This window comes from Typopeltis vanoorti, chromosome 20, assembly GCF_054136105.1.
Source record: "Typopeltis vanoorti isolate ZY-2024b chromosome 20, IOZ_Tvanoo_1.0, whole genome shotgun sequence".
Classification (NCBI taxonomy): domain Eukaryota; kingdom Metazoa; phylum Arthropoda; class Arachnida; order Uropygi; family Thelyphonidae; genus Typopeltis; species Typopeltis vanoorti.
The window spans coordinates 40959034-40975813 of NC_143568.1; the positions used below are offsets into that span (position 1 = coordinate 40959034).

General features: G+C 35.8%; 1 protein-coding gene across 1 annotated transcript in view; it reads right to left on the minus strand.

The window, feature by feature from the left end:
• LOC150095391 (protein DENND6B) overlaps nucleotides 1-16780 on the minus strand; it is a 480236-nt gene that overhangs the window by 289894 nt on the left and 173562 nt on the right. Inside the window, exon 11 of the mRNA XM_090410571.1 lies at nucleotides 3197-3292. Coding sequence (XP_090266697.1) covers nucleotides 3197-3292 — 96 coding nt within the window. The remainder of the gene's footprint in view (nucleotides 1-3196; nucleotides 3293-16780) is intronic.

Below are 16780 nucleotides of genomic sequence, written 5' to 3' on the forward strand. Positions count from 1 at the left end.
ACTGTAGATGATATAGCTAGTGGGATTGAATGTGATGGGTATAGTGTGTTCAGGAATGACAGAGAGAATAAAATGGGGGGAGGAGTATTGTTGATGATAGCTGATGAGCTACAGCCAAGGAGAATAGAAGTTGAATTGCAGGATAGAGAAAAGAGCACATTTGAGGCCATTTGGTGTGAGATTGTGGCTAGCAGAACTAAATATACAATTGGGTGCTGCTATAGACCAGGTGATGGAAAAGATGGTGGTGACAGTATGCACAAGCAAATATGGGAGATTTCAACTATGGTCGCATTGATTGGAGTGAGGAGAGGACACACGGGAGGAAGGAATTGAATTTTATGCGGTTATTAAGGGATAACTATCTGCGACAGCATGTAATGGAAAATACTAGGGGTCAGAGAGTGCTTGACCTAGTAATTACATCTGAGGATTTGGCTGTAACAAATATGACCACATTGCCACCAATCGGTGAGAGTGATCATAGGGTCTTGACTTGGGAGGTGGCTAAAGGTGTAGAATTTTCAATTAAGACAGGCTACATGTGGAATTATTGGGCTGGAAAGTATGACAAGCTTAGGAGTTTGATTGGCTCAGTGCCATGGCATGTACAACTGCAAGGACTAGAAGTTGATAGTGCATGGGAGGTGGTTAAGAAGTGTTTGCATGAAGCAATGGCTGACTGTATACCTAGAGTCCGAATAATAAATCAAGTAGGGGTTAAATGGATGAATAACACCATTAAGCTTGAGCTGCAAAAAAAGAAACAACTATGGAGGGAATTTAAGGGGAAAGATGACCAGCAGGCACATGAACGGTATAAAGCGCAGGCCAGAAGGGTGACGAGTGTGGTAAGAAAAGCAAAAAAGGATTACGAAAGAACATTGGCCATGCAGGCTAAAGAGAATCCTAAACAGTTTTTTAGATATGTAGCAAGTAAAAGGAAAAATGTACATGGTAGAATGATTTTAAAGAATGCCGATGGTAGGGAGGTAACTGAATCAGTTGAGATAGCTGAGTTACTGAGTGAGCACTTTGCAAGAATATATCATCCAGGTGGTGACATTGCAGAAAGGAATAAATCAGTAGATTATATGGGAATTGTGGTGAATGAAGTGGAGGTGAGTAGTCTATTGCATAACCTCAATGTCAATACATCTGTGGGGTTGGATGGTATACCAGCTCGTGTAGTACGAGAAGCAGCTAATGAATTGTCAGTACCCTTGACCATTTTGTTTAATTTGAGTCTCGGGTCTGGGTTAGTCCCGAGCGGGTGGAAGGAGGGGAAAATAGTTCCACTGCATAAAGGTGGTTCCAAGACCGCTGTTGTAAATTACCGACCGATTAGCATATCAGGAATCATTGTCAAGGTCTTAGAGAAATTAGTCAAGAAAAGAATACAGGATTGGATAGATGAAAATGGGATATTGTATGGGGGACAACATGGTTTTGTGAAGGGTAGATCATGCCTCAGTAACTTGCTCACGTTTTATAACACAGTGACAGCTGAACTGGATAGGGGTAATGGGTTTACAGTGATACTACTGGACCTTGCCAAGGCCTTTGACAGGATACCACATGGAACCCTAATCAGTAAACTGGAGCAGATGGGGATAGATATAGGGTTGGTAAGATGGATAGGAGGGTGGTTGAAGGAGAGATACCAGAGAGTGGTTTATTCAGGAGTGGAGTCAAAAAGACGTCTTGTGACTAGTGGAGTGCCGCAGGGCTCTGTTCTTGGACCACTGCTTTTCAATTTGTTCATCAATGATATTGGAAAGGATTTGAGAGGAAGTGCTCACTTGTTTGCTGATGATGCAAAGTTGATTAGAGCAATTGTGAGTGCACAGGATGTCAAAATTTTACAGGATGATTTGGATAGTTTGGAGGACTGGGCTAGGAAAAATGGATTTCAGTTTAATGTGGCAAAGTGTAAGGTTATGCACTTTGGGGTGAAAAGAATAGCAGCAGTATATCGCATAGGTGGAACCGTACTCCAGGAGATTGATGAGGCCAGGGATTTGGGAGTGCTGGTGGATAGGGAGTTGAAGTCTAGGGGGCACATTGCAAAAGTAACTAAAACATCTCACCAAACACTTGGCTTATGAAAAATACTTTAACATGCAGATAGAAGCAAGTTGTTGTTCCTCTGTATCGAGCCTTGATAAGACCCCATCTGGACTTCTGTGCCCAGTTATGGGCACCAGGGTTTCTTCGTGATGGGGAGGAGGTGGAGAGGGTCCAGAGACGAGTGACCAAGATGATAGCAGGTCTGTGGAATGAACCTTATGAGAATAGGTTGAGGATTTGTGGGTTGCAGAAATTGGACGATAGGCGAAGGAGGGGTGATATGATTGAGACATTCAAATTACTGAAGGGTTTTTATAAGATTGATCCAGAAGATATTTTTGAAAATATGACTGGTGGTGGGAGGACTAGGGGCAATGCATGGAAGCTGGGCAAGAGCATGGTTGACAAGGGTGTTAGAGCTAGGTTTTTTACTTGGAGAGTGGTGAATGAGTGGAATAAGCTTCCAGAGTCTGTTGTGGGTGCTACGACCATGAATGAGTTCAAGGCAAGATATGATAGATACTGTGTGAATGTTGAATAGTTGTTCCAGACATGATGTTAGGGCCTCCCTCGATGAGTCTGTCGACTCCTTGGAGTTTCCCGGAACAATAATAATAATAATATAATACTGGATTTGATTATTATCAATAATGATGTATTATATTGGAAAGATGAAGTTAAAGATCTAAAATGTTTTTTTTTTTTTTTTTTTTTTTTTTTTTTTGTTAACAATAACTTATATGAAATAATGTGGTCTTTGTAAAAACTGCTTAACACTGTAGAAGGAACAGGAAAAATATATCTGATTACTATGGTTTAGTGTTTCTTAAAAGTACATCATATTCATATAATTTTTAAATCAAAATACAAGTTTCATTATAGGAATGAATTTTAGAAAAGTTGATTCATATATATATACAACAGAATGAATCAATTTAATTAATACAATTAACTTTCACTAGAAGAAACTTAACAACCATAAGAATGATTTGTTATAATCAACTTCTTTTAGAATTGCACTGTTATTTTTATTTTATTTTTTTTCTTTCCAGTTTGTTATAGTGAACAAGCTTATTTTATAGTGAAAGACAACTGTATTAATGAGAGAGGTGAAAAATTAACTTACGGTGCTTGAACACGGGTTGTATATTCCTTAAACTCGCTATCATGTACAGTAAAAAATGGTCTATAATCACAGCAATATTGTAAAGGCCAAATCATGCTACAGGAAAAAAAAGAATATCTGTAACACAATCATATACACACCAAAGTTAAAATACAAAATTTGACCGACAGATATATTCACTAAAGTTTTTTCCAGTGGAAAAACAATATGACTTTTTTTATTACTTTAGAAATTTCCGTTTTGGTTGGCGTATATAATTCTGTACATGTAGAGGTTTGCTTATGTTTTATGTGAAACATTAGTGTTTCACATAAAGTCAGTGCTATTTCAATGCTACTTACCTTCAGATTTTAATTGACCTGTTTTGCAGTTGGTAGTATTATTTTATTTTCCATTCAGTAAACCATGCAATTCTAATAAATCTCCAAAGAAATGTTTGCCATTGGGAGAGAAGATAAAGTAATTGAAAGAATGAAGGATATAAAATAAGTGACTGCACTTAGTGAATCAATACTTCATTCCATCAGAGACAATGCTGAATAAATGAAAATCAAGTAAAAGTTCCATGTATGTGAAAGCATCCCTCATTTCAATTATTTAACTAATCATAATGGAAAACAGTGAAAGGATTCTAACTTCATGAACTGAACACCAAAATAAAGAATTCCTTTCTACTTGAGTGATTCAAGGGAAAGAAAAAAAACTTTTATTAGTCTTAAAAAAGATGACAATCCACAGGATAAAACATTTAACACAGAATCGGATGGTTCTAGAATTTCACAGGCTGTAGTGGCTTCCATAGTGAAAAACTAATGGGAGAAGTTGCCAAAATTTCACAAGCATATTCAAACCTATCATTGATTAGTAAAATTAGGAAGTCAGGCAAGTATTTAACTTAAAGGAAAATTGAAAGTAGTCTATTTTGGAAATGCATTACCAGCCAAACATTGCTTCTATTGCAGTAAAGAGAAAATTTCAAGGCAGACTTTATGAAAAAGTTCAGAGAGAAATAATGCTATATTATATTTGAAAAGAGAGCTTGACTCCTTCCATGCCTATATATTAAAGTCAGTCATGGAGTACAGGTAACAACATATTTATTTTAGCAGGTTAGAATGTTTCAGATTCATATCCATGATGGTGTATAATATGTGTATGAAGTATATGAATACCTTTAATATCTTTTGTATATGAAGATAGAAAAGGTATTAAAGAAACTACATCTCCTAACTTAGATACTGTTAATGAAGAAAACCAGGCTTCAGAAACTGTTAGGCTATAAAAGAGATATGAATAATTTTATATTCGTAACAGAAATTTGGATATATCATAAGCTTCTCAAGGAAGTAATAACTCGCAAATTACAGTTAATAAATCTAGTGAAAATAGGCAAAAGCGATATAATTTGAGGCATAGAATTGCATTCATAAGGAGTGAGATTTTTGTTAAAATTAGGAGATAGATAATATGTAATGCATATATATATATATATATATAAATATATATATTTTTTTTTTTTTGGAAAAAAAAATTTCAAAGAAATACTAAGCAATTGTAAAAATCTCACATAAATGCTTCATTTGTTATGTTCATTTTTTACAATTTTATATATACTGAGTAAAATAATTTATAATGAGAAATGTTTTATAGAAAAGCTAAAAGTATATATGTAATATGGTTACATTTATTAATGCAATTACATATGCTTAGTATCATTAAAACATCAATGTGTTTAAAGCTGTACCATAATAAAAGAAGACATGAATGTAAATAAGTAGTAAACTTGCTTACCGTATATTGTAATCATCAGGATGTAACATTGAAATGTTGTATGTATATTATAAATTAATTAAAGTTATTTATCATAGTGTTTCTATGTCAAACACTTTTAGCATACAAGCACTCTAGTAACAGCAAACATTTTGTCACTTGAGTTTTTATTATTACCCCAAGACCTCATGGAGTCAAAGACTCATATGGGAGGTCCTTTTATCACACACATCTCATCATACCGTGTCTTAAACACACTCAAACTCCTTGCAGACACCACACTCTCAGGCAAGGCATTCCAATCATTCACAACTCTGCACGAAAAAAACCTGCCTCTCACTCCCCTACTCACACCCTCTTTACAGAGTTTCCAGGGATGACCTCTGGTTCTCCCCTGATCTCCCACTATTCTCTGTAGAACTTCTCCACCATTGATCCCATAACAACCCCTTACCAACTTGTAGGTCTCTATCATATTTCCCCTCTTCCTCCTGTCCACCAGATACAAATTACATCTTCTCAATCTTTCCTCATACTCGATATTCCAGAGGTCAAAAACTACCTTTTCCATCATCTGCCGTAACCCAAAGATAGCATCTGTTGTTGATCTACCAGGCATGAAGCCAAATTGTTCCTTTGCAATCTCCACCTCATTCCTCAATCTACCATCAAGAACCCTTTCTAGGATTTTCATTGTGTGGGACATCAACTTTATTCCTCTGTAATTTTTACAGTCTTGTGCATCCCCTTTACCCTTGTAGATGGGGACAAGAGTACTCTCCCTCCATTCCTAGGGTATATTTTCCTGTTGGCAAACTTTCATGAATAGGCCCCACAGCATGTCAATTCCCTCTTTCCCCCATAGCCTTCCATGCCTCCACTGGAATTCTGTTGGGGACCACCGATTTTCCATTCCTCATCCTCTTCATGGCCTCCGTCACTTCCACTCCACTGATGTTCTGCACCATTCCCTCAGAAGGCTTCCCATCTCCTCTGTGAGACCTTGCATTTTCCTCATTCAAAAGTCCCTCAAAGTATATTTTCCATCTGTTTCTTATGTCCACATCCCTCCATAATACTCTTCCTTCAGCGTCTTTGATCTGCCTCACATGTAAGATGTCCTTTGCTGCTTTATTTCTACATTTTGCTAGTTGGTAAATTTTTCTCTGTCCTTCCTTTGTTTCTAATGGATGATACAGATCTTGATATGTCATGGCCTTCACTTGTGCCACAACTCTCTTGGCTTCTTGCTTTCTCTCTCTGTACACCTCTCTGTCCTCTTCCACTCTTGACTCATCCCACTTCTGCTTTGCCTTCCTCTTAGCTGTCACTGCCACTTGTACATTATTATTCCACCACCAACCCTCCTTCTGCTCTCTAATCTTTCCAGATGTCTCACCAAGCACCTCGATTGCACAGCTCAGGATTACTTTTGAATTATGTTTCCACCAATCTTGTACACTTTCTAGTCCATCTGAAATCCTCTCTAACACTCTCTCCCTAAAACGATTCCTCACATTCTCCTCTTTTAAGCGAAACCACTTAATTGTCTTCATCCCATGGCCTCCAGAGGTTCTTATCTTCGATCTTATTTTAAAATCTGCGCACAGCAGTTGGTGTTGCTGTGCTACTTGATCTGTTGGAATTACTTTACAATTTGTCACAACCTTAAGATGTTTTCTTCTAGTCAAAATGTAGTGAATTTGTGAACTGCTGTTACCACTCCTAAATGTTATCAAATGTTCTTCCCTCTTGTAGAAAAACGAGTTCACAATTGCCAGATCAAATGCTACTGCAAAGTCCACAACCCTCTCTCCTTCCTGGTTCATCATTCCCACTCCGTGGCCACCATGCATCCTTTCACAGTCTCTATTCTGTCTCCCTATGTGTCCGTTCAAGTCTCCTCCGACAATCACCATCTAATTTTCTTCCAATTCCCTCATTTCTTCATCTAACACGTTCCAGAACTCATCTTTCTCCTCTGCTGTACAACCAACTTGCAGGGCATATACACATAATATGACAACCCGCTCTTCTCCAAGACCCAATTTCATTCGCATGATCTGTCGTTCCTTCTACCCACTTCCAGTACTTCACCCTTCATTCTGCCACACACCACAATTCCTACACCATTTCTTCCCTCGTTATTTGCTCCAGAGTAGAACAATTTATATCCATCTCCCAGTTCCTTTGCCTTTCCCCCCCTTCCACCTTGTCTCCTGCACACATAAAATGTCCAACTTCCTCTTCCTCATCATATCTGCCACCTCTCTTCCCCTTCCAGTCATGCTTCCAACATTCAGTGTTCCCACTCACAACATCCTCTCCACCTGCTGGGCTCACTTCTTTAACCGCACCAGCCCTTGATGCGGTAGTCCTCGTCCACTTCTCGCAGCTGTAGGGCGATGTGGTTGCGCATCGCTTAAGGGGTATGCCCTAGCCCTTATATCATTTTCTCTTTGACTCATATCATAGTTTGAGCTGGCATTGAAGTTTTCCGACCAGATGCCCTTACTGACATCAACCCTCGCATTTATCCGGGCTTGGGACTGGCACCTATTGAGGCTAGCTTGCCTCCTTCGGTGGCTGCATAAGACGAAATGACTTAGCAAGATAAGAAAGACTCACCCCTAGCCCTCGAATACCCTAATAGCATTAGCGGGAATCCAATCCAATGCACTAATCGAATATCCAACCCCATCTGCTCTAGTTTGACTGTCAACTTATCATGAGGTACTCTATCAAAAGCTTTTGCGAAATCCAAGTATATTACTGTGTATCCTTCTCCTCTGTCCAAGGAAGTAGTCACTTTATTGTAATAAGTAAGTAGATTACTAAAACATGACCTCCCTTTAGCAAATCCATGCTGTCCATCAAAGATAATACCATTGTTGTCAACCCAAATCTGGATCCTAGTTCTCACAAGCTTCTCCAACAACTTAACCACAACACCTGACACACAGATAGGACTATAGTTTGATGCTTGAGTTCGATCACCTCCTTTATGAAGTGGCACAATCTTGCCCTCCTTCCACTCCTTAGGAACTTGACCAAGTGCAAGACTTGTATTAAAAAAATATGTCAAGGCAGGTATCAACTCCCTGGTACATTCATTCAGAATATGTGGTGATATATTATCAAGTCACACAGCCTTATTTACATCTAGTTTACTCAATTCCCCAAACACCTCTTCCTCACTTACAGTCAGTCTCTCCTCCCCATCAATAACTGCTCTCAATCTCTCCATGAAGTCACATTCACAAGATTGAAAGATCTTTATGAACTGCTCATTAAGTATCTCCACCACACATTCTGCAACAGCTGTCTTTATACCATTTTCTCCAATCAATGTCATCCTTCCAAAATCAATTCTTTCTTTTGCTGGCTACATATCGAAAGAACTACCTAGGATTCTTTTTGGCTTCATTAGCTAACTGCTGTTCATACCTCTCTTCAGCTACTCTCACCAACCAAGTCACCCTCCTTGCCTGGTCTTTGTAGACCTCATGAAATTGGTTATTTCCACTTCTCTTATGCTGCCTCCACAATGCCCTTTTTCTCTGTATTGCATGCTTAATCTCTTTATTCATCCATCTCACACCTACCTTATTTAACCTTCTCACCCTTGGAATACATTTAGATTGCATCTACTAGATAGTTTTTGAAAATTCCCCCAAGCTGCATTGATCTCTTTTCCAGCTAACTCCTCATTCCACGCTACACCCTCAAGCTGTCTCCTGAGCTCTTCATAATCACCTCCCCTTGTAGTTCCACATATACCCTTTTCTCACAGGGGTCCTCACACTGCTAGCAACCACCCAGGTAATTACCTCATGGTCACTCTCACCAATTGGTGGATGATTTGACACCTCATTTAAAATTACATCCTCTGATGAGATGACCAAACATGCGCATTAGCTGTTGTTTTTAGAACAACTGTCACTGAGGAAAAGGAACGTCAGCCAGCGAAAATTATGCAAGCATGGAAGGAGAGCCAGAAAGGTCTAATAAATCACCAAGTTAATTTCTCTAATCTCAGAAAAGTTTTTATGCATCTTTAACTACTATCCATAGTAGTTAAAGTATTATTATACATATATTTGCATTTTAATTGGTATACATACATTTGCAATTTAAAAAAGTATAAAAATAAATCGGTTCAAATTTAAATAAAAAAATTAATAACTGAAAGTTTTTTTTCTGGCTTTGGTTTTAGCAAATATATCTATACTGTCATCATAATTAATCGAGTCCATTACATCTGATTCGATGCATAATAACAACAGGTCACTTGTTTTATTTTGGTGCAAGTTGTTTCTTAAATAATTTTTTATTCCTTTCAACACTGAAAATGAGTATTCAGCACTTGTATTTGAAATAGGCATCATAAAAATATTTTTAAAATTGTTTCTACGTTCGTAAAAAGTAGACCTTAACCCATCGTTTATAAATTTGTACATATTTTTAATTGAAGAATTTTCTTCCTTTATGATTACTAAAAATTACTTAACTTCATCATTAAATTTTTCTGGATCAATATCAGCCCCATAAGTTTAAATTTTTATTAATACTAGTCTTGTAATCTATATCTTTCTTCAAAAAAATATCAAACATATCTAAAATGTCAAAATAGCTTTTTGTTCTTTCATTAATTTCCAAAATTAGCTTATCGCAAATGACATTAAAAGTGTTCACAGCAAAATTTTCTTTCCCATGTAATATAATCTCATTGTTAGATTGTGAAACTTCGTCACTAATTTTTTTTCGTTTTTTAACTCTTTCCTTTTCATCTTTAAATTTTGTCTCATCTGTTAATAAATTCGCTTCTTCATTTACAGCAGCAAAACTATTTCTTATATCTAAAATAAAACCAACTAAAGAACTGTAACAAATTATTAGCTAAAAACAAATCCATATCGGGATCCTGTAGAGATTTACTAGTAGCATGTATTCGTTGTAAAATTTTGTCCCACTCAACTGTTAAAATTGCTGTTTCTGGGTTGTCAAAATGTTCAGCCAATGATGAGCTCTCTAATTTAGAAATAGGTTTTTTAATGAGGAGAAATGGATAGTTCGAGTATCATCATCATCATCAAATTCCTGCCATGTACCCTCAAGGGGTGTACAGGATATGACAGTACTACATGAAAAAATTACATCATTACTAACTTCCTATCTACAATTTTCCTCCAAATCAGTCTGTTACTTGTCAAGACTCCAACATTATCAGATCTTATATTTCTATCGTCTAAGGCACTTTGTACCGTATCAATCCACCTATATCTTGGTCTTCCTCTGGGTCGTTTTCCTGCCAACCTGGCAGAGAACACTTGTTTTGCTAATCTTTCCTCTCCCATTCTATTTAAGTGACCATACCATCTGAGATTAGCTCTGCTAACGCATTCCTGGATGCTGACAATGTCAAGTTCTTTCCTAATATCCTCATTTTTAATATGATATTGCCATTGATGCCATCTGTTCACGCCTCTAATCTTTCTCAGGACTCTCATATCTGCGGTCTCTAGTCTTTGGTCAAGTGTTTTACTTCTGACCCAGCTCTCAGATCCATAAGTTAAAATTGGTTTAAACACAGTCTTGTATACAGCTAATTTAGTGTTCCGACTAATTTCTTTCTTATTCCATATGAATTTATTTAATTGACTTCCCACGATACCAGCTTTGCTGATTCTGTTGTCTATTTCTATATTTAGTTTACCATCTTCAGTAAAAATTGTGCCTAAGTAGCTGAAATGTTTTACTTGTTCCACAGGTTCTCCATTCACAACACAGTTGACATTTTCAGTGATTCCGCCTATTTTCATTGTCTTTGTCTTTTTATTGCTGACCTTCATACCATATCTATTACAACAGCTATTCAATTTAGTCAGAGAATCTTGCAGACTTGTAGCGGATTTATTTAGAAGTATAACATCATCCGCATAAAGCAAAGAGCTGACATTAACATCTCCAATTTTGATATCAGGTTTAATACCACATTCCTTCATAATGTGATCCATATAGATAATGAATAACAGAGGGGATAATGTACATCCTTGTCTCACACCAGATTTAACATTAAACCATCTTCCTGTACTTCCTTCAATTCTAACTGCTGACTCACAACTCAAATAAAGACTAAGTATTGCTTGATATAATGCCCCATTGACACCATATAACTGCTGCGTATTGAATAGCTTCTCTCTTGGCACCTTGTCATATGCCTTTTCCAAATCGACAAAACTTAAATACAGATCTTTGTTATATTCCCATGCTTTCTCGACTATTTGTCGTAAAGTGAAGATCTGATCCTGACACCCTCTATTTGGCCTGAATCCAGCTTTTTCTTCACCAAGCTTTTCTTCCACAATTCTTCTCAACCGTTTCTCAAGTATACTTGCATAGATCTTGCCAGGAACACTCAGTAGGGAAATACCTCTGTAATTCTCACATTCAGTTTTATTTCCCTTTTTATATATGGGTACTATGAGAGCTCTACTCCAATCATCGGGAATTCGTCCCTCTGTCCAGGCTTTCTGAACTATGCAGTGCAGCCACTGTAAGACTCTTATACCACCATACTTCAGCATTTCTGGTCGAATATCATCTACTCCTGCTGCCTTTCCACATTTCAAGCCTTTGATGGCTTTTTCTACTTCAAGTATGGATATGTATTCCTGACTGCATGCCTGGTCAGTGTTTTTTATCACTGTGCTGTCATCACTGCTTGTTTCATTTAGCAGTTTTTCAAAGTAATTACTCCATACTTCAAGGATATCTTTTTCTCCTGTTTTCATTTCACCTTTATCATCTCTAATTCCTTTTACAGCACTCTTTCCTCCATTCCTAAGCTTCTTCAACAACCTCCAGAATATTTTGCCACCTTCTTGATATTTATTTTCTATATTCTTGCCAAAGTCCTCCCATGACTTTTGTTTAGCTAGTTTTACACACTGTTTAGCTTTCTTACATTTGTCTCTGTATTCTGTAAGAGTAAAAGCTGACTTATTTGCCAGGAACTTTTGATATGCTTTCTTCTTTTCCTTCAATGCCTCTTTAACTTCCTGTGTCCACCAGGGAGTTCTGATTTTTTTATCTTTGCACACAACCTTACCACATGCCTCTCTGGCAGAATCAATCAATGTTTCCTTCAGAGTTTGCCACTGAATCTCCAAGGTTTGATTCCTGTTCTCAAACTCTTTCATTTTCTTTTCAATAATCTTTCTGTATTTTAGTCTACAGTTTACATCTGAGAGCTGCTCAACTTTTATTCGCTTTAAAACTTTCTTACATGTTATTCTTTTCAATATGAAATTTAATTTTATCCTGCTCAAGACTAAATAGTGATCACTTCCAATTTCAAATCCTCTGTACACTCTGGTGTCCTGCACCAGGGAGAAAACATCACTATCAACAATAACATAGTCAATGAGACTTTTCTTATTCCTAGCCTCTTCTCTCCATGTGAATTTGTGCACATTTTTATGTTGGAACATGGTGTTAGTAATAACCAGTCCATGTCCTGAGCAGAAATCCAACAGATATTTGCCATTATTATTAGCTTTGCTCTTTTCTCCAAATTTTCCCAAAATATTTTTGTATGTCTCACAATCATTTCCTACTCTACTATTTAGATCCCCAACAAGGACCAACTTTTCCTTTTTCATTGTGTCAGTTGCTTTTTCTAAAGCCTCAAAAAATTCCTCCACTTCTACCTTAGTAGAACCTTCTGTGGGACCATAGGCACAAATAAGTCTCATTGTCCAGTTCCCCATTCTCATATTTGCCCACATTACTCTACTTGAGACTGACTGCCATTCAAGAAGATTAGCCTCGTATTTTGTGTTGAATACTATGGCTACTCCTTCTTTTCCTTGATTGTTATTGCCTGAATATAACATTTTGTATTTATTGCTCAGAAAGATCTCACCAGTTTTGGTCTTTTTTGTTTCAGTCACCCCTATTATGTCGATCTGGTACTTATCTAATTCCTCAGCTAGCTCCATTTCTTTGCCATTCAGGCTTCTTACGTTGATAGTACCGATCTTTAACTCTGGTGATGTTGAGTTGGGGTTTGTTTTCAGATTTGTTCCAGTAGCTGACTTTTCGCTGTTCGCCCTGGTTCCCTGGCGAAAACAACGGGGGCCTTGTTTAACCGGGCGACGCCCCAGCCGGCATGAAATTTTGTCATATTGTACCATCATTTTTTATTTTGGTTTAACCAATAAGAATACAATTTGGTCGGCTAAATCCCAAATTGCCAGCCCATCCTCGTTCGTTCAGTATCAAAGTAGATACCCAACAGGGTGCACCACGAGAAGGTGAGGATTGGACATTAGGTCAGAAGCCCTGGTCGGTTCTCCGCATTCCTTTAAAGGCTATGTGGAGGTCTCCTCTCAGTTATACAGCTTTGACCCTTAAGCACCCCGAGTAATGAGTCTTTAATTTGTTCATATCCACGTTTCAAAGCCAACATAGCATCAGCTCTTGCAGACCACCTCGTTTCACTTAATCTTTTAACTGTTAAAGATTTTTTTTTTCTAAATGTTTAAGGAGGTATGCCCCATCTTCTTGTTGAAGATGAAAAGTAATTATATACATTTTGAATAAAACAAAAATATTGCACTGCTTCCGGACAAGATTCCGTGGCACAGTTGCCAATTAAATTTAAGGAATGACTAGAGCACGGTATATAACGTGCAGGGGTTTTTTCAGCCTAGCTTGTAAACCTGTATAGATACCTTTCATATTGGCAGCGTTATCATAGATTTGCCCTCTGCACATTTTTATATCCAAAGATAATTCTTCTAATTTTTTTAACACTACCTCTTCTAAATATAAGGAATTATGTTGTGTAATACTGATGAACCCGATAAATGTTTCTCTAATGTCAGAATTTGCGGCAACATACCTAAATATCATAGCTAATTGGTCATTTTGGGCAATGTCTGGCATTGAATCAAGTATTATTGCAAAATAAGCAGCTTCCTTAATTTCTGATATTAATATTTCTCTTTTTTTTTTTAGCTATTAACACTATGAATTCATCACAAGTGTGGTAAGAAAGGTAATATGATCTGCCAGAACCACAGTTGGCATATATTTTCATGTGATGTTTTAAAAAATCATCAAATTCACTTAAATAATGTAAAAATAATAAATAATTTCCGCAAGAATCAGAAAAAATATTATTTGTATTTCCTCTAAATGCTAGCCCTAGTTTACTCAGTAACTTAATGGTAGTTATTATTCTTTTTAAAACCTCTCTCCAATAATTTTCTTCAGATTGTATTTGTTTGATCAATTCAGAATCAATTCAACTATTTACAGAACTTGATTTTCTTTTGTGATATGTGCACATCGCTCGTATATGCTCAGTAGAATGCTCGTGATCACATAAGGTTCGTGTTATATTTCCCCGGTCATTAAAACCCTTCATTAAGCTCTTATTTGACTTAATAAACAATTTACAAACAAAGAAATAAATTGCTTTGCTAGTTTCTGAAAAACTCAGCCACTCTCATTTCTCCTTTGTTCCATTCGCCTTTTTACAATAAAAATGTGATTCATTTACATTTCTGACATATATTCTATTATGTTCTGCATATTATTTTTTTAAATTTTCGATTTTAACAATTTCTGAGGCATATTTATTAAAATATGCTCGATAAACTGTTCATTAACATTAAATGGCCACACTGCTATATCGGTAGGATAAGAGATAGCTTATCCTACTATTATACAGACTCCGATTGAAAATTTTCTTCGGAATCCTCTTGATTTGTTTCATTTACTTCTCTCTCTCTTTCTATGTTTTCAATATCATTTTGATGTTCTTCATTTTCACTTTCATCTCCTCCTGATAATGATACCAATGTTTCGTTTTCATTCTGAGAAGTGTGAAGTACAACTTCAGTTCTACGAAATTCTTCATTTTCAGAATGCAAGAAAGACAAAATTGCCTCCTTTTGACTATTTAGCTGTTTTTCATTTTCTCTGAGTAATTTTCTTTTACTAGCTCTGGATTCAAATTTTCTTGGCACATCATTATGTGTATTAATCTATCAAAAGCGAAATAAATATTTATTAAATCCAAAATAAACATATAAATAAAATAAACAATTACGTTAAAAGCTAAAAAAATACAAAAATAGAAACAGTAGTATCTTGGTTTTGTTAAAATAAAAAGTAACAGTAAAATAAGAATAATAAATTAATTGAAAAATATATTCTTACTGACTGTGACAACTGCTTTAACCATATAATGAGGTATATACACTTGTATACAGTATACTGTTTTACAAATACTAGCCAAATAATGGTAACTAAATTATCAGTTTAATTAATTTAATTATTTAGTTTAATAAAATTGTTTTTTTTTTAAAAGAAGAATTTAAATGCAATCAAATTAAGCTTGCTAATCAAGGTGATATTCTCCCTAAAAATAAAAATTTTGAATTTACGGTAATAAAAATTGTAGCAAAAATTGTCATATTTATGGAATTACAACATGGATCTAAATATAAATATAAAACGTTTCAGTTTGCAGTAAAATGCATAGTATATGCCTCCCTTGACAGAATGGTTAACGTATCTGCTTTCCAACCACCCAACTTTAGGTGAAAGGAAATTTTGTTGCCTAGTGCGAGACCACCTTACTTACTGGAGGCCTGGGATTCATATAAAAAGCATATTATATATAGCATTAATTCAGTTCCAACTTTATCACACAATTACGATTTGTTCAACTCCAGCTATGATTTTTTTAAGTTGCAGTAATAAACATAATTCCAGCTTTAGTTAAAACATAGAGGCAATAAATAGTAATGATAACTTGCTATGCTCGCTAAGATCCACTTTTTACTCATAATCTTGATGCACAAAAAATAACCAAAAAATCAATTTATAAATAATAATAAACTTGAAAATCAAATGCTCTGTTTATGTGATATAGAAACTGCTCTTACCCAACTAATTAATACAAATAGCAGCAGCACACAAAAAACCTCTGTTGTCTCAGGAATGTGTTTCAAAATGATCACAAGTCCAATACTCAGCGATCTGTTCTTTCCTAACAGGATTCTTGGAAATCACAGGGTGAAATATTCTTAAGAACGTTATGGATTAAAATGACTATATTTAATCTCTGGATTAGATTGCTAAGTCACTCAGTGGTTGGTAAACACAAGTCAAACATGTACTAAGAGAAAATTTCCAGAGAACGAGACTGGAATTTAGTAATATTGATAAAAACAATAGTCTAAAAGTCCAGGTAGTCCAGAAGCAAAAGCCATCTGTGACAAAATTAAATTAGTTTATTTAAGTAAAAACACAAAAATACAACCAATTTATTAAGTATATCTTTATAGAGTTCATAATTAAAAGAACTCTAATAATAATAGATTTCTACAGATGTATCTCATCTTGTTTTGGTATTATCAAAATTATCAAGTTATTCTGAAGCATTATGAATTTTGCTATTTGATTATTATTATGCCACTAATATTTCTTCAAATGCGGCACTTTTTACAACAAAACTGGCTAAGTTATGTTGAATATATCTGACTCTTTGACTTAATAAAAAGATAGAATGCTGATGAAACTTCATCAGCATTCTATCTGTTAAAATGCAATTTACCCCCCCCCCCCCATTAACGGCTTATTGTTCCCTTTTTTGCTGCATAATTTATTTATTGTCTCTCTTCCCAAAATATAAAAGGAATTTCACATGTGCGAAAATAAATAATCAAAATGTTTATTTGCATTGGAAATATTATGTCAAATATTTATATTTTTTAAATAACATTTATTGAAATA